General features: G+C 36.5%; 1 protein-coding gene across 4 annotated transcripts in view; it reads right to left on the minus strand.

The window, feature by feature from the left end:
* Nucleotides 1–594: 594 nt before the first annotated feature.
* relch (RAB11 binding and LisH domain, coiled-coil and HEAT repeat containing) overlaps nucleotides 595–24,709 on the minus strand; it is a 114,802-nt gene continuing 90,687 nt past the window's right edge. The window contains exons 22-29 of one of the 4 annotated variants that reach the window (XM_059945226.1): nucleotides 23,708–23,807; nucleotides 21,679–21,761; nucleotides 21,200–21,263; nucleotides 20,273–20,411; nucleotides 18,886–19,002; nucleotides 5,370–5,458; nucleotides 4,402–4,472; nucleotides 595–1,787 (exon numbers count right to left, since the gene is read on the minus strand). In XM_059945226.1, coding sequence (XP_059801209.1) covers nucleotides 1,667–1,787; nucleotides 4,402–4,472; nucleotides 5,370–5,458; nucleotides 18,886–19,002; nucleotides 20,273–20,411; nucleotides 21,200–21,263; nucleotides 21,679–21,761; nucleotides 23,708–23,807 — 784 coding nt within the window. In that variant the 3' untranslated portion in view covers nucleotides 595–1,666. Of the gene's footprint in view, nucleotides 1,788–4,401; nucleotides 4,473–5,369; nucleotides 5,459–18,885; nucleotides 19,003–20,272; nucleotides 20,412–21,199; nucleotides 21,264–21,678; nucleotides 21,762–22,575; nucleotides 22,659–23,707; nucleotides 23,808–24,709 lie in introns of those variants that run through there. The other 3 variants (XM_059945225.1, XR_009506996.1, XR_009506997.1) reach the window with 3 other exon arrangements.

Here is a 24,709-nt window from a genome sequence, read left to right on the forward strand (position 1 = left end):
ATTTTTAGTCTTTGTCTGTTTTGAAAACAATTAATATACTTAGCACATGGTGTCCTGAAGAACTACCTGACCAGTTCGTGCAGTGGCTGATCTGCCTTATGGAGGAGAGATTAGATAGTCTCAGCCTGGGTTCTGTCGAGTTTAAATGAGATCTCATTTGAAACATAAACAATTTGTATCTGGTGTGTGTTTCCTTGGCTGATGGATTTAGAAACAAGATTCAGTCTCAGAACTGATATACCTTAACTGGAGAAGTTTCTTTCATGCAGATCGTGGCAAGTCTTTAGCATTCTCTGCCCCAGAGTACTGTGGGAGCTGTTGTTGAATTTTTCAAAACAAACAACGTTAGATTGCTAGGTGCTGAAGAAATCAAGGTTCATGTGGACAGTGCAGATAAAGGATTCAGAGGTTAGTGATTAGCTGTGATCTTGATGAAACCATAGACCAGACTTCTTCATTCTATTGTTCTTAAGACTGCATTAATAAATCCAGCTCATTGTGACAATAAACTCAAAAACCCAATGTCTTACATTTCATTCAGCTGTGTGTTGATTAGTTTCCCATCCCTCAAAGTAGAACTATTACAAGAGTAAAGTGGCACAGAAATACTTTAATTGTTTCAATCACCATTTACAGAAACTATTTAAAATTACATTATTGAATGTCTAGCCTATGTCTTGCATGAATTTCTTCATAACCAGCGCAAACAAACATTGTAGATTTATATTATTACATAAACCTTCCAGCTAGTGAAATATAATTATCTCCAAACTGTACACAGAAAGAAATGCATTGCACTGTGGGTAAACAGTACACTCATGCAATTTATGTTTGGTACATTTTTTTCCAGTTAAATGTAACCACCATCTCTTGGTCACAATTAAAACCAAGCTGAATTAAAAGCAATGCAGCAATTTAATATACACAGCCTTTCTGTAATGTCTTTTTACATGAACATCACAAACAGATACTCTAATTCACATTCTTGATTTTACAAACTTAAGGTTCAAACAGAAATAATGTGGCTTCTTTATTAACACAAATTACTTAACTGCTTATTGCAAAGTAAAAGTCATTTTTACTGCAACACAACAGAAAATATCTCCAATTTAAAAGAAATATCAAGTGATATAATAGCATCCTACGGCAATTTCAAAAGTCATGTATTATGCTGTAGTCTTGCTTTCTTCTGGTCGGAAGGCACAGGAATATGCTGGTGACTTTTTAAAATCAGTCAAGAATCCAGGCGATAAAAGTAGTCTGAATGGATCCCGCATAATTAAATACATAAATGGTTCACTTCATTATTTTGACACCAATGTGAAATTTACATTATATCTAAATTAAAGATAGTGCTTCAGTGTATAATACAAGATTTTACTATTCAAAGTCTAATTACAGAATAAAGAGAATAAACTGCCCATACAGAAGAAAATACTGAATACAGCAAAGGACAAATACATTGACACCAACACAGTTATCTTTGCACCCTGCATACAAGAAATAGCAACATACACACAAAAATATTAAGTGCAAATATCTTTGGAAGTTAGAATAAAATAATTACTAAAACAAACATGTTTTTAAAAAAGGCAGATAATTTACTTCAAGTACAAGATATGTGACCCATAAGAAGTCAGTGTAGTGTTTATGAACTTTCATCAATTCATTTCTTCCGTTGGAATACATTCGCCAACATTGCACCTGAAGTGGAGAGCTGACCCATTTTGTTCAAGAATCTCGTCTTCGTATCTTCACTTACAAGACTTGCAGCAATAGACATAGAACTTAAAACAATAAAAACAATTTGTGACTGAGATGAAGTGTCATGTTTAATTTAGCTGTCCAATATGCAAGGTTGTCAGTTATTTAAAGGCAAAGAAATAAATTTTCAATCAATTATTTTTAAAATGCAGAAAAACATGAGGTTTAAAGACCTTAAGACATAGGAGCAGAATTAGGCTATTTGGCCCATTGAATCTGCTCCATTTCATCATAGCTGATCTAATTTTCCTCTCAGCCCCAATCTCCTGCCTTCTCCCTGTATCCATTCCTGCCCTGACCAATTAAGAATCTATCAACCTTAACTATACATAAAGACTTGGCCTCTGCAGCTGCCTGTAGCAAAGAATGCCACTGATGGCACCCTCTACTCACGCCCCCTCCCCCCCACAATCCAAGATAGGTTGCTCAGATTTTCATTGCTGTAAAATAATGTTGTACATTTACAGATAAATAGTCAACTTATATTATGATACATCTTTAGATATGCAATATTACAGTGAAGAGAAGGGTAGATGAGTTTATGCTTTGGGTGCAATTCAGAAAATCAAACACAAATTGCCCTGGCTCGACGATAGCCCGAAGTTCCAACAAAATAGCAAAACCTTCCATAGTGTCAAGCAGTCAACAAAACTGTGTCTTAATCTTTATTTCAAAGTGGATTTTAGATTAATTAATCCTGGTGAAACTGAGAATCACCAAAAATAGTTATTCAAAGGCAAAACGAGTGAATCTGCAGATACTGGAAATAAATAAAAACACAAAATGCTGGCAGAACTCAGCAGGCCAGACAGCATCTATGGGAGGTGGTAGTGCAATGTTTCGGGCTGAAACCTTTCATCAGGAGCAGTGAAGGGTTTCAGCCCGAAACGTCGTCGCTACCTCCTCCCATAGATGCTGTCTGGCCTGCTGAGTTCTGCCAGCATTTTGTGTTTTTATTTTTTTAAAAAATAGTTATTCTTGTGTTTGCGAGCAACCTGGCTTTAATTCACTGAAAATGACAGGTTTACTTTTCTACCGGCTTCATTGATGTTCACTAGTAGGCTTATTCACAGGCTAGTGTTTCCAAAGAATACAAATGTGAAAGGAGAACATATTTGTACAAGAGAATCAACAACTGAGCAAACTCCTCCTAAGGCTGGAGGTAGGAATCAACAGAAACAGGCCATTTGCAAAAATTGGCAGATTTATGAACAGAGATGCTTCAGGCAAAATGATTTTTAGAGCACTCAAGAGGCAGAAGAAATTAGACACAATTATAACAAGAGCTCAGAAATCCCTGATCTTCTGCGGAGGTATGGCTGTTTTCAACTAGATTGTAATGCAGGCAAAAGAAAATCATTATAGCCTTAATCTGCTTTTTTTTTAAACTTGCTAGTCACCCAGGTAAAGATTATTATAAAATAGGCTGTTGACTTTTAGAGTGAAATTTCTGTCTCTAAACTTTGTCCCCAAATCAAACATTCAAACTGACTTTTTCAGTTTACAGTAGGGATATTCCAAGTAAAGCACTTTTGATTTAACATACTGAAAATCAAAAGACAAGCACATGAACATTGAAATACTATAGATTGTGCTGGAACAACACACAAGTTGCAGCATCACTCATGTAGAGAGAGAAAAGAATGGAGGCTTTAGATTGATGACCTTATGGCTGATGAAGTGTTTTTGATCAGAAACATTAACTTTCTCCATAATTTGTCTAACCTGGGTCTTCCCTGAATTGCTTTATTTCAGATTTTCAAGATCTGCTGTTTTTCTATATAAAGATGTTGATCTTTCTTTGCTTAATATTTCTCTGCTGATATTAATATAAAGAGAGAGCAAAAACACCTTTTGAGGTGAGCAAGCTCGACCATTTAGTGAGATCATGACTCGACTGGTACCTCAAGTCCATATTCCCACAAAATCTCTTGCCCTTGGATTAATGTTGTGCCCAGTAGTGCTAGCTTAAAATATAGTCAATGACTGACCAGAGTCCTCAGAATGTTTTGAAGATTTACGACCTTCTACACAAAGGAATTTCTCAATTGCACTAAGTGGCTAGCTCTATAACCTGGCATGTATGTACCCTAGTTTTAGGCTTACAGGGAAAATAAAACAGTCTCTTAGTATTCATTAACCTTTCTCAGAACCTAAATGAATGAGATTGTTTCCTCCTGAACTCCAATGGCTCATTCTCTCTATATAGGCCCATCTGGCCCAGCGAACCCATGCCACACAATAACACCCAATTGACTTACTAACCCATACATCTTCTGGAATGTGGGAGGGAACCAGAGAGAATCCATGCAGTCACGAGGAGAACATACAAACTCCTTTAGACAGCTGAGGAACTGAACTCAGGTCACTGGCGCTGTAATAGCATTACGCTAACTGCTCTGCCCCCTACTGACGTTATTGAACATAATAACCCCAAGCCTAAACGATAAGTCTGAATACAGCTATAATATGAATTGCAAATGCGCCCAGCTAAAAGACAAGCTTTTAAACTGAGAGACTTAAGAAGATCTCTCATTTTTTTTTCCCATCCAGTTCTTGTTTAGAGGTTGAAAAGTGTCAAAATGTAAGTTGTTTGCCTCACAATCACAACATAATGCACGTAATTTAAAAAGTTACCTCTGAGGTTCCTGGACGGTCCTGTTCTCTACCTTCAATTCACATTCCTTAATCATAGAGTTCAGAATAACCTGAAATGATATACAATGAATGGATATCTGTTATATCCTTGTAAGTGGTACATAATTTCAATGAAATACTTAATTTCAGCTGAAATAACTTTTTATTCTCCAAAACACTAATAATTTTAATCTGTGGCAGACCTATTAACTCAGTGATGGCAATTAACTGCATACTCCTGTGTAAGTCAATTTCTTTCATTCCAGTGAGACTTGGAAATTGGACTAATCCATGACAGTATATTCCACTTAGCGCACCCCCCCCCCCCCCCAAAGCTCTACCTCACCTAGCCCATCAAGATTTTCCACTTGCTGAGCACAATCTGGGTTAAGTCTGGCACAACCACAGTAGCTCCCTTTCAAATGAATGGGATTTACCAGTTCCTGGGAGAAAGGTTAAATAGTTATGTTAGATTTAAGCATTAAGCAGCAGAATAGCAAGGATGTTCACTGGTGAAAGTTCTGAATGAAAATATTAGTGGAAGAAACTACTTCACAATTGATGTTTAACAATGGCAGCATCGATATATGGAAAATTACACAGGTATACCCTGCCCACAGGAGGTAGTCAAAATCCAATTCATCCAATTATTGCCCCACCTGTATCTTGATATTCACTCACTTCTTGAAAAGTTTGGATAAAATCTGCATTAGACAGTTTGAGATGGTGTGAGCATCAGCAAAAGGGGTCAAGCTTATTTATGGACTAGAAGGAAATTCACTCTTCCTTTTGCTCAGTTTTTACTTTAAGAGAAAAGACACAGAGACTAGATGCAGGAGGAAGAAAATGCACTGGTAACATCCCTCCAGTACTAAACATTCCATCAAAACTCAAATGTTACAGAAGTTAGCACCCCTCAAGCTCTATTCAAAGAAAACTGGAAATCTCAAAGTTTCACAGTTACAAACCTCATGCTCTGGTGAAAGGTGTTCCATATCTATTCGCAAACACTTTAAGCCAGGTAGGAAATGATTCACCATTAGTTCCTCTGAAATAACTGGAGATAAAACTATTAAGGAATATTCACCATCAATTTCAAAACATTTTAACCAAATGCTGATCATTTTATAATTCAGATAGCAACCTGGACCAGTAACTTGGGGAGTTCAGCACTACGACAGCAGTTAGCTAAGCACCAGTTGTGATAAGAATGTATTAAAAGTACATCAGTACATTATTGAAAAAAAATCCATGAAAAAGTAGCCATGAGATACATTGTATTGGTAGCTGTATATATCCCAGCATCACTAATGCTGATGAGGCACTGCTTGAACTCTATAGTGCCGGTGACTTTCTTTTTTCTTTTTAAATCTTTTTATTAGTTTTAAACAAACATAAATGAAACATGAATACAAAGTGTTTGAGAGTACATAATAGTTTAAATAGACATTCAGATGTATAATAATAAAAATATATAACCTCTCAAACTCAGAACATTAACGAACAAAGAAGTAAAAAGAGAAAAAAAAGGAAAAACCCCAAAAAAAAGAGAAAAAAAGAACAAAAAACACTAACCAACATGGGCCATTGAATAATATTAAGTACATATACAGTAGTGCCAATAGCTCCGAACCTCCATCCAAATAATTAAGGATAATATAAGTAAGGTTTAGGAAAAGACAATTCAACTCATGTGAAAATGTTGAATAAAAGGTCTCCAAGTTTCTTCAAATTTAACTGAAGGATCAAAAACCACACTTCTAATTTTTTCTAAACTCAAACAAGAAATAGTTTGAGAAAAGCACTGAAATACAGTTGGAGGATTAATTTCTTTCCAATTCAATAAAATAGATCTTCTAGCCATTAATGTAACAAATGCAATCATTCGTTGAGATGAAGCAGATAAACGGTTATTATCCGTCATTGGTAAACCGAAAATTGCAGTAAGAGGATGCGGTTGGAAATTAATATTTAAAACTCTTGAAATAATACTGAAAATATCTTTCCAATAATTTTGTAAACAAGGACAAGACCAGAACATATGAGTCAATGAAGCAACATCAGTATGACATCTATTGCAGGTTGAATTAAGATGAGAATAAAATCGAGCCAGTTTATCCTTAGACATATGAGCTCTATGTACAACCTTAAATTGTATTAGGGCATGTTTAGCACAAAAAGAGGACGAATTTACCAATAATAACATTTTTTCCCATTGCTCAGTAGATATAGGACAATGCAACTCTTCTTGCCATTCCGTCTTAATTTTTTCTGATACATCTGACTGTAAATTCATGATCATCTTATAAATGATGGCTACTAAACCCTTTTGATAAGGATTAAGGGCTAAAATTCTTTCTGTAATGTCCAATGGACATTCTTTCGAAAAAGACTGTAACTCATTATACAAAAAATTTCTAACTTGCAAATATCTAAAAAAATGGGTTTTAGGTAAATTATATTTATTAGATAGCTGTTCAAAAGGACATAATGTTATCATCCAGAAACAGATCACGAAAACATGTTATACCTTTTGTTTTCCATAAAAGAAAAGCTTGATCCATAGATGAAGGCCGAAAAAAATAATTAGATATTATAGGCCATGATAAAATAAATTTATTCAAACCAAAAAATTTACGAAATTGAAACCAAGTTCGTAATGTATATCTGACGATAGGATTAGTTATCTGTTTATTCAATTTGAATAAAGAGAAAGGAAGTGAAGATCCTAAGATTGAAATCAGTGAAAAATCTTGCACAGATTTACATTCCAAATTTACCCATTGTGGGCAAGTAGCTTTAGTCAATTCTTGTATCCAGAATATTAAATACCGTATATTAACTGCCCAATAGTAAAATCTTAAGTTTGGTAAAGCCAAGCCACCCTCCTTCTTAGGCTTCTGTAAATATTTTTTGCCCAATCTAGGATTTTTGTTCTGCCACAAGTAAGAAGATATTTTAGAGTCAATAGTATCAAAAAAAGCTTTAGGAATAAAAATTGGTAATGCTTGAAATAAATATAAGAATTTAGGTAGTATCATCATCTTAATAGCATTAACTCTATCAACCAATGACAAAGATAGTGGAGACCACCTAATAGCAAGTTGCTTAATTTGATCAATTAAAGGTAAAAAGTTAACCTTAAATAAATCTTTATGTTTTTTAGTAATTTTAATACCTAGGTAAGTAAAATAATCTGTAACAATTTTATATGGTAAGTGTTTATAAATTGGAACTTGCATATTTAATGGGAATAGTTCACTCTTGTTAAAATTCAATTTATAACCAGAAAAATTACTAAATTGAGCAAGCAAAGACGAAATAGCAGGGATAGATCTTTCAGGGTCAGATATATATAATAACAAATCATCAGCATATAATGATACTTTATACGTCCTCTCCCCACGGGTAATACCCAGAATATTAGATGATTCACGAATAGCTATAGCCAACGGTTCTAAAGCGATGTCAAATAGTAAAGGACTTAAAGGGCAACCTTGCCTTGTACCACGAAATAGCTGAAAAAAAGGGGATCATTGATTATTGGTAAAAACCGAAGCTGAAGGTTTATGGTATATTAATTTAATCCATGATATAAATTTTGAACTAAAATTAAATTGTTGCATTGTAGTAAATAAATATGGCCATTCAACTCTATCAAGTATTTTTTCAGCATCTAAAGAAATAACACATTCTGGTATTTTAGATGAAGTATAAATAATATTAATTAATTTTCTAATGTTAAAAGATGAATAGCAATTTTTAATAAATCCAGTTTGATCTTCAGAAATAATTCGAGGTAATATATTTTCTAATCTAATAGCCAAAATTTTACTGAAAATCTTAAAATCCGTATTTAACAAGGATAAAGGCCGATAGGATGCACATTCAGTAGGGTCTTTATCTTTTTTAAGAATTAAAGAAATAGAAGCTTCATAAAAAGATTGCGGTCATTTACCTATACTTAATGCATCTTTAAAAATTTTACAAAGCCAAGGAGAAAGTATAGAAGAAAAAGATTTAAAAAATTCTATGGGAAAACCATCTGGACCAGAAGCTTTACCAGAATTCATTGAAAAAATAGCCTTTTCTATTTCAGACTCCTTAATAGGTGTATCTAAAATTACGTTATCCTCAACAGTTACTTTTGGAATATTCAATTTCCTTAAAAATTCATTTATTATAGAAGAGTCCTTAGTGAATTCTGATTGATATAAGGGGTTATAAAAATCTTGAAAGGCTCTATTCATCTCTTTGTGGTCGATCGTCAGAGTACCATCTTGTTTACGAATCCTAGTAATCTGTCGTTTATCCAAAACAATTTTCAATTGGTTAGCCAGTAATTTACCAGACTTATCTCCATACATTTAGAATTGGGTTTTTGATTTAATTAACTGACTTTCAATCGAAGAGGATAATAATAAACTATGTTCCATTTGAAGTTCCACTCTTTCTTTATAAAGTTCTTTGCTAGGGGTCATTGAATAAATCTTATCAATTGCTTTGATTTTATCAACTAATGTTAATATTTTAGAATTAGTTCGTTTCCTAACTCCAGCAGAGTATGAAATAATCTGTCCACGAATATATGCTTTAAAAGTATCCCACAAAATTCCACTAGAGATCTCTGCTGTAGAATTTGTTGAGAAAAACAAATCAATTTGTTGTTTAATAAAGTTAACAAAGTCTAAATCCTGCAATAAAATAGGATTAAACCTCCAAAATTTAGCATTGATATATGAATCCATTATTTTAATAGATAACTTCAGAGGTTCATGATCAGATATGGTAATACAGTCATATTTACAATCAGTAACATCTGTGAGTAAATGGTGATCAATGAAAAAGTAATCAATTCTTGAGTAATTATGATAAACATGGGAAAAGTATGAAAACTCTGTCATTAGGGTGTAGAAAATGCCAAATTTCACAAATAGCTGAATCAATCATAAAAGAGTTAATAAGAGAAGCTGATTTATTCGGAAGAGTTTGGGTGGGCTTAGATCTATCCATCACAGGGTTTAAACAACAGTTAAAATCCCCACCCATTATCAGTCTATATTGATTCAGATTAGGAAAGGATGTAAATAAGCATTTAAAAAATTCAGGACAATCAGTATTTGGAGCATAAACATTAACTAAAACAACTTTTTGATTAAAAAGTAGACCAGTAATAAGCAAAAATCTACCTTGTGGATCTGAAATTGTTTCATGATGTATAAAAGAAGTTGATGAGTCTATAAAAGTAGAAACACCTCTTACTTTGGCTTGCGAATTTGAGTGATATTGTTGGCCCTTCCAAAACCTAAAATAAACGTTGACTATCCACCTTCCTTACATGAGTCTCCTGCACAAAAATAACATTGGCATTCATTCTATGGAATACTTTGAATATTTTTTTCTGTTTGATCGGATGATTTAAACCATTAGTATTCCAAGAAACAAAATTAATAATCCTACCCATATTGACAATATTTATTACAATTAACACATAAGTTTAAAAAAAAAGTGAACTCATGAACCCGGAAGAAGGAAGTGAGTTCAAGGAGAAACCGGAAGTCACGGCACTGCAACCATTTTTGTAGTTTCATATAGGCCCATGAAATAAAACTACGCAAAAAGCAAGCAAAAAGAGAAAAAAAAGAAAAAGAAAAATCCCCCTCCTTCCACCCTTGAAACCCCAGGAAAAAAGCCAAAAAGAGGCAAGCAGGCAGTCTAATACTAAAATTACCCCCGTGTCTCAGGACGGCAACTCAGACAAAAAAAAAATTGAAAAAAAATACAAACAACCCATATTATAAGAAAGGGTTAATATAACAAAAGTTAAAATATAAAATTAGTATTATATATATAAAACAAAAGGGTTAAAAAAATTAAATTGATAAAACCCATAAATAATAATACTAAATTAGTATTTTAAATGAGAGTTTAAAACTTTCAAACTCATCAAAACGGATATGACGTTCCAAGCACTAGAGTCTGTCGGGAAGAAGAAACGCCATTTTATTTTATTTTTTTAAAAAATCTTAATATTTAAATGTTAAAAATATAAAAAAGCATATACAAACTTAAAAAAGGAACCCTAATCAGTTATTTTCAAGGTTAATAGATCAATAATATATATATAAAAAAATAATAAAGTCAGAATAAACCAAAAAAAACTTTTACCGTATATAAAAAATACATGTAAGCCATACCTAAAAAAAAACCATTCTGTAAAAGATCGAAATTTATAGACTAATTATTACATTAGTCAACCCGATAGAGTGTCATTGTTCCAAAAAGCTTTGAGCGTCCGCTGGAGATTTGAACAGCCGAGAAGTTCCGTCTTCAAAAGTAACTCTCAGGTGTGCTGGAAATAACAGCGCTTGCTTGTAGCCTTTCTGGTGAATTTTCAACATAACCGGTCTAAAAGCCATTCTTGCCCTTAAAACTTCAGGGCTATAATCTTCCAAAATACAACATTTAAATTCTTGAAAGTTAATCATACCCTTTTTCCGAGCCGCCCGAATCAGACGCTCTTTGGTATGAGGGTAATGGATCCAGAGAATTACATGTCGTAGTTTATTTGAATCAGAACGATAGCGAGAGACGGTGTGCACGATCGATTATTGGAGGAGAGTCCAGAACTTCTGAACCAAAGACATCCATTAGAAGTTTAGAAAAGAAAACGGTAAGATCACCGCTCTCAAATTTTTCCGTAATCCCAATTAGCCGAAGATTTTGTCTTCGAGAGCGATTTTCAAGATCAGTAATTTTAGATTTATAACGATCCATCTGTTGAGAAGTCGAAGCTTGCTCTTGTTGCAAAGTTTTGATAATATGATCTTTCTTGCGAGCGGCTTCTTCAAGTACCAAAATGCTTGCTTGTTGTTTTTGTAATTCCAGTGTAAGTGTTTGAAGTTTTCCTTCGAATGATTTTAAACGCTCATCAAACGCTAAGAGCTGTTCGGTTATTTTTCTCTCCAGTCCTTCAAATTTATCTTCTATAAGCTTCACAATAGTTTCTAAAGTTATCGGTTCTTTCGTCTGTTTCGATTCTTTTGCTTCAGACATTTCAGCGAGTTGAAAATAGATCGAATAGTTAAAAAGAAAAATTCTGTATGTTTAAACCCCTTTAGAATAAGTATAAAAAGATCATTTAAGGGGTGTTTGTAAAAGGTTTGGAGCAAAGCCAATAGCGGTTTACTCCATAAGCGCCATCTTGAAACCTGGTGACTTTCAAACCAAACACCCCAATGATATCTTCATTATCACAGGTGATTTTAACCATGTGAACCTAAAGACAGTCCTGTCTAAATTCCACCAGCTTACTACCAGAGGTGAAAATACACTAGACCTGGTTTACACCAACATACCAGGTGCTTATAAACTAGTCCCTCAAACTCACATTATCTATAATGTTAATTCCAGCAGAGACACCAGTGACCAGTTTCGACAGGTGGTGAAAACCTGGCCTGAGGGTGCAATCTCTGCACTGCAGCATTCCTTCGATAATACAAACTGGAGAATGTTCAGGGAGGCTGCTACCTATGGCAACCATGCCAACATCAAGGAACATATGGATTCTGTGACCAGCTACACAAAGAAGTGTACTGAGGATGTTACCACCACGAAGCACATCTGGGTGAGGGAAAATCAGAAGCCATGGCTTACAGCAGAGGTCTGTGCCAAGCTGAGGGATTGTGATGCTCCTTTTAGATCGGGAGACGCAACAGCTCTTAAGGAAGCAAGAACTGGGCTTTCCCGCTCCATCAGGAAGGTGAAATGGGAGCATTCTCAGGGAATTTCCATTCACTTCTGTGATACCGGAGACAAGAGGCGCATGTGGCAGGGAATTCAGAGGATTACAGACTACAAGTTTACCCTGTGCATCAGAGACCAGGATGCCTCACTCCGAGGCTGAATGTCTTCTATGCCTAGTTTGATGTGCAGGGTGAAGCGCTGGCGAGGAGGGCATCCCTTCCCCCAGGGGATCAGGCCGAAGCCGAGGTGTGGAACACCCTGGCCAGAGTCAACCCACACAAAGCTGAGGGGTCCGATAATATATCAGGTTGGATTCTGAAAGACTGCACAGCCCAGCTGACAGAGGTCCTGATGGATACATTTAACATCTCTCAGGAACAATCCATTGTCCCCTCGGTCTTCAAGGTGGCAACCATCATTCAGGTGCCAAAGAAGGCAACAGTAACCTGCCTAAATGGCTATCATCCAGTGGCATTAACATCAATCATTACAAAATGCTTTGATAGGCTGGTTATGGAGCACATTAAAGCCTTTCTCTCGGTTATGCTGGACCCTTTCCAGTTCGCATATTATTCAAATCAATTCACTGAAGATGCAATAGCCTCTGTCCTGTCCCACCTGGAAAATTGGTTCTCATATGCCAGACTGCTGCTTATAGATTTCAGTTCGACATTCAACACCATCGTACCCCAGAAAATGGCGGGGTGACTGTCCTCACAGAGTCTCAACACCTCCTTCTGCAATTGGATACTGGATTTATTAACAGTAAGGCCACAGTCAGTCCTTGTGGGCAGCAGCATCTCTAGTCCCATGACACTGAGCACTGGGGCTCCCTGAGGCTGTGCGCACAACCTGCCACTGTTCACACTGCTGATGCACGACTGTGTCGCAGGATCCAACTCAAGCCCTGTCATCAAGTTTGCGGATGACAAAGCAGTGGTTGGTCTCATCAAGAACTGTGATGAGGTGGAGTATAGAGAGGAAGTGGAGAGGCTGGTGGATTGGTGTGAGAACAACAACCTACGCTTGAATGTGGAAAAGACAAAGGAAATCATTGTGAACTTGAGGAAGGTGCAGACAAACCATCCCTCAGCAAAAACGTGGCTCCTCCATAGAGAGTTACGTGCACCAAGTTCCTGGGAGTTCACATCACAGTTGACCTCATCTAGTCCTTTCATATCACAAGAGGGCACAGCAGCACCTCCACTTCCTAAGAAGATTCAGGCAAGCAAGGCTTCCACTACCCATCTTAATTGCCTTTTACAGTAGCACCATTAAGAGTGTCCTAACAAGTTGCATCTCCATCTAGTAGTGGAGCATTCAAGTACTGGACCAAAAGACCCTATAAAGGACGGTGAGAATAGCTGAGAGGATCATAGGGGGCTCACTACTATCCATCAGGGACATTTATCAGGAGCGCTGAATAAACAGAATAAAGATGGTAAACTTTCTACCATCAGGCAGGAGACTACGATACATAAAATCAACAACGGTCAGGAAGGATGAGAAACAATTTCCTCCCCCAGGCCATTAAGCTTCTGAACTGCCAGCCAGTCATATTCAAAGTGTCGGTGGTTAATCTGTTCTGTACAGTACAATATTTAGTATTAATGCACTTTAGTTTGTTATGTGCGATTCATCTGTAGATTTTATCCTTACCTTCATAAGTTACCATGTGTCATGAGCTTTACACCCTGGTTTAAAGAAATATTATCTCGTTTCTATATTATATATGTTATATGCATGTACATAATTATATGACAAAAAAAAAACAGCACGACTTGTGGCTTACAAATAGGCATTAATTGCAATTAATGTTAATTTGGTCTATTGCTAAAGACTTCCTTTGGCAGCACTCAGTACTAAAACAAATTTCTTTGAAGTTAGTAGCTCAGATGAGCATTCTAAATACACAATACACCCAGTAAAGGCTTTGAAGAATTTGAACTATACTACAAAAGCTTAAGCTTCATTATGCATAGAATAAATATTTTTTAAAAATCCTACATTTTGCACCCTCCTACTTTCTAAAATTTATCTACACGATAAAAATATTCAGGTATGTTACATACAAAATCCTGTAGAATTATACAAACCTTGATTTTTATTTATGAGTACTTCCAAAATATAATAAGGTAGGATGTAAGACTCAGTTTAGTTAAGGGTTAAAGAACAATGTAGCTAATATGTAAACCTTACACAAGGTGGGTTCTGTTAACTGCACTAAATCTCTTTAGTTTTTTTTAAATGACTCTGCATAACTAAGATGAAATGTAAATGATGCCCTAAAATAGCTTTTCCATACAGTAACAGTTGGTGAAATCAGTTTGTCAGTTTGTTATTTAGATAGACTGGAAAAGCAGAACAAACCTGTGGAGTCACCAAGTTGAAAAAAACAAAATGATGAGACTGGTGGTCTGTATGAAGACTAGAGGAGCAATGGCAGGAGATACTGGCATGAGGGTAAACAACGGCTAGACTTGCATGAGGTGCCGATTGGGGTGAAGCTTAAATGTCACATGGGTCATCAGTGGCTGAATTCAGTATCATTTTTGATACTAACGCTGATTACCTACTGCACCAAGAAATTCCGCATCCAACACACCATCCTCTGAAACTTTTCGCCATTTTCAATGGGATCCTACCACCCACCTTCTGCTTTGCGCCAGGATTGCTTTCTCCGCGATTCCTTTGTCCATTCATTCCTCCCCACCGATCTCCTTTCTGACACTTATTCCTGCAAACAGAGGAAATGACACACCTGCCTGTTCACCTCCTCCCTCAAGCTTCATTGAGGGTTTCAAACAGTCTTTCCAGGTGAGCTAATACTTCACCTGTGATTCTTTCAGACTCACTACTGTATATCTGGTGTGGCCTCCTCTATGTCAGTGAGTTTCTGGTAGCCAACCCCATTCTGATATGTTGGTCCATGGTGTCCTCTAATGCCATGAAGAGGCCACCTCGAAGAGGTCGAGGGAACAGCTCATATTCTCTCTGGTTAGCCTGCAACCTGAAGGCATGAACACCAATTTCTGTCCCACTTCTCCTTTCCTTCTTCTTCTATTTCCCATTCTGGGTCCCCTCTTACCTCTTCTCTTTTCTTAACCTGCCTATCACTTCCCCCTGGTGCCCCTCCTCCTTGCCTTTCTCCCACGGTCCACTCTCCTCTCCTGTCAGAATCCTCCTTCAGCCATTTACATTTTCCACCCATCACTTCCCAGACTAACTTCACCCCTCCACCTCCTCAATCCACCCACCTTCCCCCTCAACCAGATCACCCATCATCTTCTTGCTTGTACTCCGTCCCCTCATCCCCCCACCTTTTTATTCTATCTTCTTCAACCTTCTTTTCCAGTCCTGATGAAGGGTCTCAGCCCAAAAGTCCACTTTTTATTCCTTTCCTTAAATGCTGATGACCTGCAGAGTTCCTTCAGCATTTTGTGTATGTAGCACAAATGAAGTCAGGTTGAATAGATAAATGGATTGATACTCTATTGACTGCAAAGGAAATTACAGTGTCAAAGTAACATTACGAGTAGACAGATGTATAAATATTAGAAGAGAAGTAGAAGCAAAAAAAATAAGTTATCTCAGACAGTCTAACAGGAAGGGGTCATCACTTCCCCAGCTATAGATTGATTCATGATAGAACCTAATGGCCGAAGGTAAAAATGACTCCATGAAGCATCTTTGGAGTAGCATGGTTGTCTTAGTCTATTACTAAAAGTGTCTTCCTGTTCAGCCAAGGTGGCATGCAGAGGGTGAGAAACATTGTCTGAATTGCCAGATTTTCCATAAGGTCCTTCTGTCTACCACAGCCTCCAGTGTGTCCAGTTTGACTCCGATTACAGAGCCAGCCTTTCTAATCAGTTTAATGAGCCTGTTGGCATCATCCATGTTGATGCCATTGCCCCAGCACACTACTGCATAGAAGATAGCATGGGCGACAACAATGTTGCCGAACATGGTAGAACATGCATACTCCAAAGGACCTCAGTCTCCTCAGGAAGTAGAGGAGACTCTGGCCCTTCTTGTACATATCCTTTGTGTTGATGCTCCATTCAAGTCTGTAATCCAGGTGCACCCCCAAGTACTTGTAGGTGCTCACTATATTCATATCCTCACCATCAAAAGTATCGGGGAGCAGTGTAGGTTTAGTCTTCCTAAAGTCGATCACCATCTCCTTTGTGTTACTGATGCTGAGCTGCAGATGATTCAGCTTTCACCATTTGACAAAGTCCTCCACCGGGGCCCTGTATTCATTCTCCCATCTCCCTTTATACATCCGACTATTGCTGAATCAGCAGTGAATTTCTGCAGATGACATTACTCAGTGTTGTATCTGAAGTTCAAGGTATACCGGGTAAACAGGGAGGGAGCCAATATAGTCCCCTGTAGGGCTCCTGTGCTACTTATAGCTATGTCTGACACACAGCTCTGAAGCCACACAAACTGTGATCTGCCAGTCAGGTAGTCCATTATCCAGGATACAATGGAAGTGCCATTGAATGGAGCTTTCCCCCAGCAATGAGGGCTGTATGGTATTGAAGGCACTTGAGAAATCTAAAAACATGATCCTGACTGTGCTGACCTGCTTATCCAAATGGGTGTAGGCGAAAAATAGCATCAAGGGCAAGGACCACTGAATACAAGTATTTGAATGTCCGAGGAGGAAGGATAATAAGAATAAGGAGAATGTTCACAGTTTGGTTTGGGACCAACAAAAGGCAGATGATACAGACTCATAGAAATGAGAGGATGTTGAAGGCTTACTAATCAAAGCAAAATTGGGAGAAGGAGGAAGTGAGTAATGTCACCTTTGCTTTCGAATTACATTAGAACTGGCCTGGGATTGAAAAGCAGCTGGAAGTGTGAAAATACAGAGATATTGGAAGTACTCACTAGCTGCAGAATTAACTCACTAGTCCAACATCTTCCTTCTAATCACAGATCATCAATTGTAAATGCCAACTCTGCTCCCTTTTACTTACCTTGTCCAATTGCTGAATACTTGCAGTTTTCCCTGTTCTTACACCAAAAATGACCAGTTCTGACAGACACAGGTAGAGCTGGTAATGTGACAATACTCATTGCAACTGACACACCCCCCCCAAGGTCAGACTCATACAAGATGTTGCTTACTGAGCTATCCAGCATCAGCAGTTTTATTTTCTTTTTGAAATCAGGTGAAACCAATGGGCAGTGGTTGAATGATCCTCAACAAACATGAGATTGAAAACTGTTTCACATAGGCTCAAAAATTATTTGGGAGGACAGGACAAGAGAACAAGTAAAGGCAATATGATCTTAGCTGTTCTACTTGCAAAGCTTCAGCCGTTGAAAAGTACAAAATGTGGTACTCAATAAACTCTTGGTCTTTCACACAAATTACTGGGTACTGCTCATTTTACCTTACTCAACAACTGCTCCAGTCTCATATACTGAATGTTAAGAAAACTAACCGTTTGTGTTATTGTCAAATATAATTCATTGCCAACTTGTAGGACAAGTACTACAAAGAGTGCAGAAAGTACACTTTCAAACTGGTTAATCAAAACACAATCCAAAGCTGCAGAAAAGCCCCTTCTGCAGGATAAATTGTCCCATGAACTACGATTTTATTAATTCACAACTAAGGAAGTTTATCAGAACATTGCTAAAATCACAGACACTGAAGCATGTTTGTACAAATGACCAAGAAGCATCTTGACAAAAGACCTAGAAAGACAGTGCTGAAGAGGCCAAGGCTTTGGGTGGCTGCCATGTTTATCACCAAATTATTTCTAATTCATTCATTGATTCTGTTTCCACACACTTAAAGGTATTTCCTAAATACATGCATGAGATTCAGGAGGATTATTACTGCAAGAAAAAGTGTAAGCATTTGTAAGAGAAGGCACCGCAATAACAGTTTATAAACAAGATAAAGCCATTTGTATAAAAGGGAAGAATTTGTAGGTGAAAGGGGGAAGATAATCTTTTAATAACTTGTAGCAATTTGGAGAAGTCATAGAAAATTAAGTTCCTGCTGCTTACTCCCACCCCCACCATATATTTTTCCTCCACAGTGAGAATAAAGACAAAGCTTTTAAGCTAACTTATATAACTAAGATATTTTAAGCCAAAGTAAACTTTAGATTTAGATTTCTCCAAATCAATGCTTCAATGTCACCCTTTAGGAGACAAAAGCAGGCCGATAAACAACCATTAGGGTTACCAAGGTGATCCAGTCTTATATTCAAAGAATGCTAAAATACAAGCAAAGGGAAGTTTTAAAAAGAGGAACATAAATATTTTCTGGCAGAACGTAGGTGTGCTTATGGACTATAATATGGCACTTAAAAATAATTGAGAAGTTTTAAAAAGTGGTGGCTTGGACCCAAGAAACTTGGGATGTTAGATTACACATGCTTTAATCAAACACAGCCATAATGATTACTACTAAAAATTTGAAGCAGAAATATCCCCTATTTGGGAATAATGGAATTGTTGTTTGTATTATTCTTCAGCCACTAAACTGTCAACATAATGTTAAAGTAATGCATTTTCCTTCTCAAAGTTCAAAGTATATTTTATTATCAAAGTACATATATGTCACTATATTCAACCCTGAGATTCATTTTTCTTGCAGGCATACTCAACAAATCTATAGAATAGTAGTTATCCCCTTTTGTTCAAGAGCCTGATGGCTGAGGGGTAATAACTGTTATGTGGTGCATTGAATGCAGTAAAGGATACAGCAGCAGGACAGAGCACTGTAGGCCTCAAAGAGCTGAACGGCAATATCCAATCTTTTCGTGTCTATTGCCTGTTGGTTGTTTGAGATAGCCAATTTATGTAGATTTGGAAGAACAACTGCACAGAAAAAAAATAACATATGGTTGAGAATAATGTTCTTTTTATACTCAACTTGTATTCCTTTAACTTCTTCAAAATCTATGTCAAGAAACTCCCTCAACCAATCTGCATCTATAAAAACATCCATTTTTATATATCAATTCATTTGTTCTAAGCATAGAGAAATATTAGGGCTTCGTAGGACAAGTATGAACAAAGAAAATGGAAAGAAATGGGGCAGCAGATTGCTATCAAAAATGCCACAATACAGGTAGTGAAAATTTCAGTACCAAGAGTGGAGAGGGGAGATGATCGGTACAAATATGCAAGTATGATGGGTGAGTCAAGGGTCAGGTAGGTGTCAGGCGGGTGATGTGGAAATGAGCCAAGTGAGGGGAAAGTGAAGATGATTAAGTTAGGGACAAACTGAGAATCCTGGTATACAAGATAATTGGTAAACCAGATTAATTTATTAGTACCATAACAAGAAGCATCAGGCATGTAGAATGTGAACACTCAAGATCACTCAGAACTTCAAAGATCCCACTGATCAAAGTAACACTTACATAAATATATTCATTTATCTGAACGAAACTGGAAATTCCCAAGTAAAAAGTGATTCAGTTAGGTGTATCCTATTACTGAACCACCATGAACACGGAGACAGGGACAGATATCAAATTTCAGGGAGGGTATAATTACATTGTAATTGATACAATTTATTCATATTCCATAAATTAAAGACATGAAGGGTTCCCCATTTGTTAATACTAGGTGAAAATATCGAGTTCTCTTTAAACGTTTCTCCTCAAATATTTCCCTTTAAAATGTTTGCTTTTAAGTCATTCTGAAAAAGATCCCTTTTATTAAATTAATAAAAACAGCTTTCTTCAATGTCAGTAATCCAAATTCCAACAAAATAAATGAACACCAGACTTGGAAATAGGAAATAACTTCTTTGTTAGGGAGATGATAATAATCATTCTGAGATGGGCAGCATTCAATCTTTGAAATGTTTGATTTCAGACGTTAACAAAATAACAGACAGATGTGTGTCACACATGTATAGGAAAAAAAAGAGTTCATCTTAAATAACTTTGCAAACAATTTCCATAGGGAACACATAACTAATAAGGCAGATTATCCTACACATGCTTAAAGGGGAATTAAATGAAGGAATCAAGATGAAATACAGAAAGGCACTGTTGACAATAGCATAACTGTTTGAATTACAGTGGATTTAGGAGGAAAAAAGCTTAAATTTATGGAAATAAACAAAGATACATACATTCATCCCTGAATCTTGGTTCTGCATTGGGACCAACTCTTCCAAAAGTTTTTATAATCTCCATGTGCAAAGAATGCTGATCATGGTATTGTGGATCTTCAAGAAAGGAAGCCAACTGCATCTTGACTCTTTCCAACAGCTGTTGAGTACAAGTAATGGTGCATTAACATTATGAAGCATAGGCACCCACTCTAATCGCTTCTCAATCAGTAAGAGGAAAAGACTTCCAAAAAGGTGACAGCAAAATATTGCATTTAGATTCATTCTGAATGATCTTCAGTTTGCTTTGAACAGGCCAGTCAGCACTGAAAATCATACAGAGGTTCACAAAATCAGAACCTGGAAAGTAACCATAAGCTAAACAAACTAATGTATACTTCCCCTTTATCTTACTTGAGACCGAAGCAACTCACCTTCATCCCAATTATAAAAATATCTCTGCCCAAAATAGCACCCCGTATTTTAATTTTTGATTACCTTTCAGCAAATTTGTTTGCATTTAACTTTTATATCCTCTAATTTCTAAATTAAGACTTGAGCAATACTCTCTGGTCGGTCAGCCAGGACTGCTAGCATGTCATGCAGCAATGCAATAGATACATTCACCATAAAAATTAGGAACAGGAGGGTTCCTTTCTGTCCCTCAACTATGCGCTACCATTTAATAACATCACGGTTGATCTGTCTGTAATCACAGCTCTAAAATCCCACAAACGTCTCATCCCCTTGCTTGTCAAGAATCCATCCATGCCCTAAAAATATCCAAGAACTTTGCCTCCACTACCCTTTAATACCTCAATCAGGGTTTTTTGTTTCATTCTTTTATTACGACCTTTTGATCAGGTAACACAAACAACTCCATTTTGTTGTTACAGCCACAAATTTCAACAACCAGAACAGATGAAATCAGTTTGCCCACCACTGTACCTCTCTTTGAGTTACTGTTTCCATAATGGTGCCAAAGGCAGGGATTGTAGCTATTCGGACAGAGCTGGAAAATGAAAAACCAATTTGGTATTACAGTTCATCAAAGTACCTTGGACATAATACATATTTTACTGCACAAGTTAGTAGGTAAGTTTTGTTAGACTGTTAGTAAAACAATGGACATAAACCAGTGTCTTCACCAGTGCTCTCTAGGTGACTAAACTGGCAATAGCAGAGTATGTCATAGTTTTACAGTTCAAGAGATATTGCAAAATGTGCTGCAAGAACTAAATTTGAAATAAACCTATTTTGATAGTGTAACATCATTGTTCATTAAAAATATTATTAGTCAGCCACTGAGCCTGGAGAAAAGACTGTAGTGCTATCGAACAGAGATCAGTGCAAATGTTACACCAGACAGTTATTTTTTTTTTATGTTGTGTTTTTTTTAGTCTATGGACTCAGTCTGAACAACTCACAATTCTGGGTCACTGGATAAGGTAACAAGGGCCGGAGCAACCCGCTTGTCAATTAAGGCTTCATTCATGCCTCGCACGATGAGCTGTAACCAGTCAAAGAAAAACAAGTGCCAACAAAAACAAAAAAAAAATTAATGAAAAACAAAAATGATTAGTTCACAGGGGAGCACTCGGACACGTTCCATTCAAGGAAGCATCCAACTACTCAACACAAGGTTCACAAAAATGAGGTACTTGCACATGCTTAAAAGCTAGTCATCAACCTGTGGAACTTAGTAGGTTAAACAAAGCCATGCGTCCCTTTCACTCTGAAAAATCACCCATTTAATTTGATCTGACAGGATGGTCGTTGATAAGTCGACCTGAAGTGTAGAGTTTTAGTTAATATTTTCCAAATTTGAGGTTTAAAAGATGTTTGGGTAGGATATAACACCAAATTTTAGGTCTAACTGTACAAACAAGCAGGGAAAACAAAACCTCTCTGGAGGAAGTAACTACAACAAATTTTATTTTGCATAATCAAAACATCTTTATTAACATGTAAAATACTGGAAAACAAGAATATAAATGTGTTGAAAATATAGATTTATAAAACATTTGAGGCCTGGAAATGAATAATGTCCAAGCTCGTTTCCATTTCTCAATAGACTGTTTAAACATTTACAACTTTAAAATAGTGCACTTCTAAGTCCAGGAACCAACCAACCCCTTTCAACTAAGCACAAAATTATAGCTTTTAAGTTATCAATTCCAATATGGAGTGTATATTTCATTCCTGCATAACCTGACAGAGAATCAGCCAAGTTATTTGCAAGTGTAAAGGAACAAATCAAAGGGTGATTTCTCAGCAAGTTAATAAAACAGTGAAGTGCTTCATCTGGCAAGGAAGAAACTTACATTTCAGGGTCACTGGAGAGAGTGATAAGAGCAGGGACAACTCTCTGAGCTACTAGAGTTTCATTCACCCCCTTCACCAACAGCTGATTGGGCAGAACAAGGGTGTCACATGTGATAACGTGGAAAGAGTGAGCAGAGTATCATGGAAGCAGCACGGTACATTGAAGAGAGAAGGGACAAAAGAGCAAACAAAATTAGATGCCAAGCCACAACTTCTACAAACAGCTCAACATTTACAGAACTTGAAACACTAGTAACAGCTCTAAAACAATGCCACATACCAAAGCTGGTCAGATCTTAAAATGTTGATAGAACACAATACAACAATTTCAACTGACATGTCCATCATTAGTGTAATTACTTTTAATTTTCTTATAAATATGACAGCCGAAGTTATCCAATTTCCACTTTAATTTCCAATTTAAATTACAAGCAGAGGTAATTCAGAGTTTATATTTAGTTCCTTTTGTGTACACCAAATGGGGAATTTATATTTCTGAAAGCAGATACCAATTTAAACCTCTTCCATGCTTGTGTTTATAAGCATCTCTTCAGAACTTTAACTGCAGGAAACAAGTATCTGCATTAAACAAACTATTTTAAGTCTGGCAGGGTCAAAAATGAATGATTCCAAGCATGCTAGGAATCCTGCAGTTCTGAAACTCATCAAAATGAAGATGACTTTGCAAATCACAGAATATTCTATTCCATCAAATATACATTAGCTTATAATTAATAGCACCATCAGCACATAATGCATTTCAACATTTGCCCAATATTCATCCCCTAGAGGAAAAAAAAAGGAGCAGTTTTCCTTCCCTTGACTAATCAGGTCTGGCAGCTTTGGGTGGGCACAGAGGCAACAAAATATCTCACCCTAGATAAACTTACATTTTGAAGCATGCAAGAATCTAATTACATTGCTTTAATGGCTAAAGCATAGCTGACCTCAAATGGGATAACTACATACATCACAACTCTGTATTGATATACATTGTGCTTCAGTAATTTACTTAGTCATAAGGGTAAAAGCTGTTCCAGTAATATTTATTACACAGAATTTGAACAATGCTTTAAAGGTGGCTAGGTTCCAAAAACATGAATAACAGCAAAATATAACCAAAAATCTTACCTCAAACATTCTAGCAGCAGTGCACCTTACAAGTGCTGAAGTATGTACAACTCCATACCATAGCACTGTTAAAAGCAGCTCATGGTATGCTGGGTTTGCACTATTAAAATAGAAAATAGGGACTTAATAAATCAAATTTGGAGCATCAACAAAGAGCTGCCCTTTCTGAAAATGGTTAACCCTTTTAGGCCGAAGCCTTTCAAATTCTTTAAGGTCTGTCCTTCAACATGCAATGATGCAGATATTAATTTCAAAACGGAGAGGCTGCTTAACCAGAAAGAGTTTCGCTTCAGCTGTGTACCAACACTAAACCCCTTGGCATCCATATTACAGTCATCACTGAAATTGATTGATAATATTCGAAGTAGGAAAGTAAATGACAAAAAAATGGCAAAACAAAAATCCTACAATTGAAGGTTTTCTGATGTCATGAATAATTAAGCACTTGAAAGCTTTAACCAACCATAACAGAATAATAACTTTAGCTCTTGACTTCTGCTGACCTGCAGGACAGCATTTCCTCCAACCTCAAATACAAATCCAAAGCACCTAAATGTACTGTACATCGAAAGCAAGAATCAAATAATTAAATGATGCATTCTTCAGAACTAAACATATTTTACAAAAAGAACTTGTAACATTGAAAGAACTTCTTCGAAGTTGGAAAAAATGGCACAGATGTTTCAAACACATCATAAAGAAAGGAGGAAAAGAAATTGAGAACACACCTAAAGAAATTCAGTATTAAGAGCAGAAAGATGAGAAACTGATTTGGAAGGAAAATATTGAGAATCAAAAGAGGATCACTGGAATGAGACAAAATCTTTAAAGATGCATCCTTGTAATATTTAAAGATTAAAAGACGACTGGAATATGGCGACAAATTTAACAAATTCAGATTCAGAAAACAGATTAAAAGAAACACAGAAAACTGGAGAATAAAATGTTTTGAGGAATTGAGCCAAGAGGAAACAAAGATTAAAGATGAAGTGCTCAGTGAAC

The sequence above is a fragment of the Hypanus sabinus genome, chromosome 20 (genome assembly GCF_030144855.1).
Source record: "Hypanus sabinus isolate sHypSab1 chromosome 20, sHypSab1.hap1, whole genome shotgun sequence".
In the NCBI taxonomy this organism is placed as follows: domain Eukaryota; kingdom Metazoa; phylum Chordata; class Chondrichthyes; order Myliobatiformes; family Dasyatidae; genus Hypanus; species Hypanus sabinus.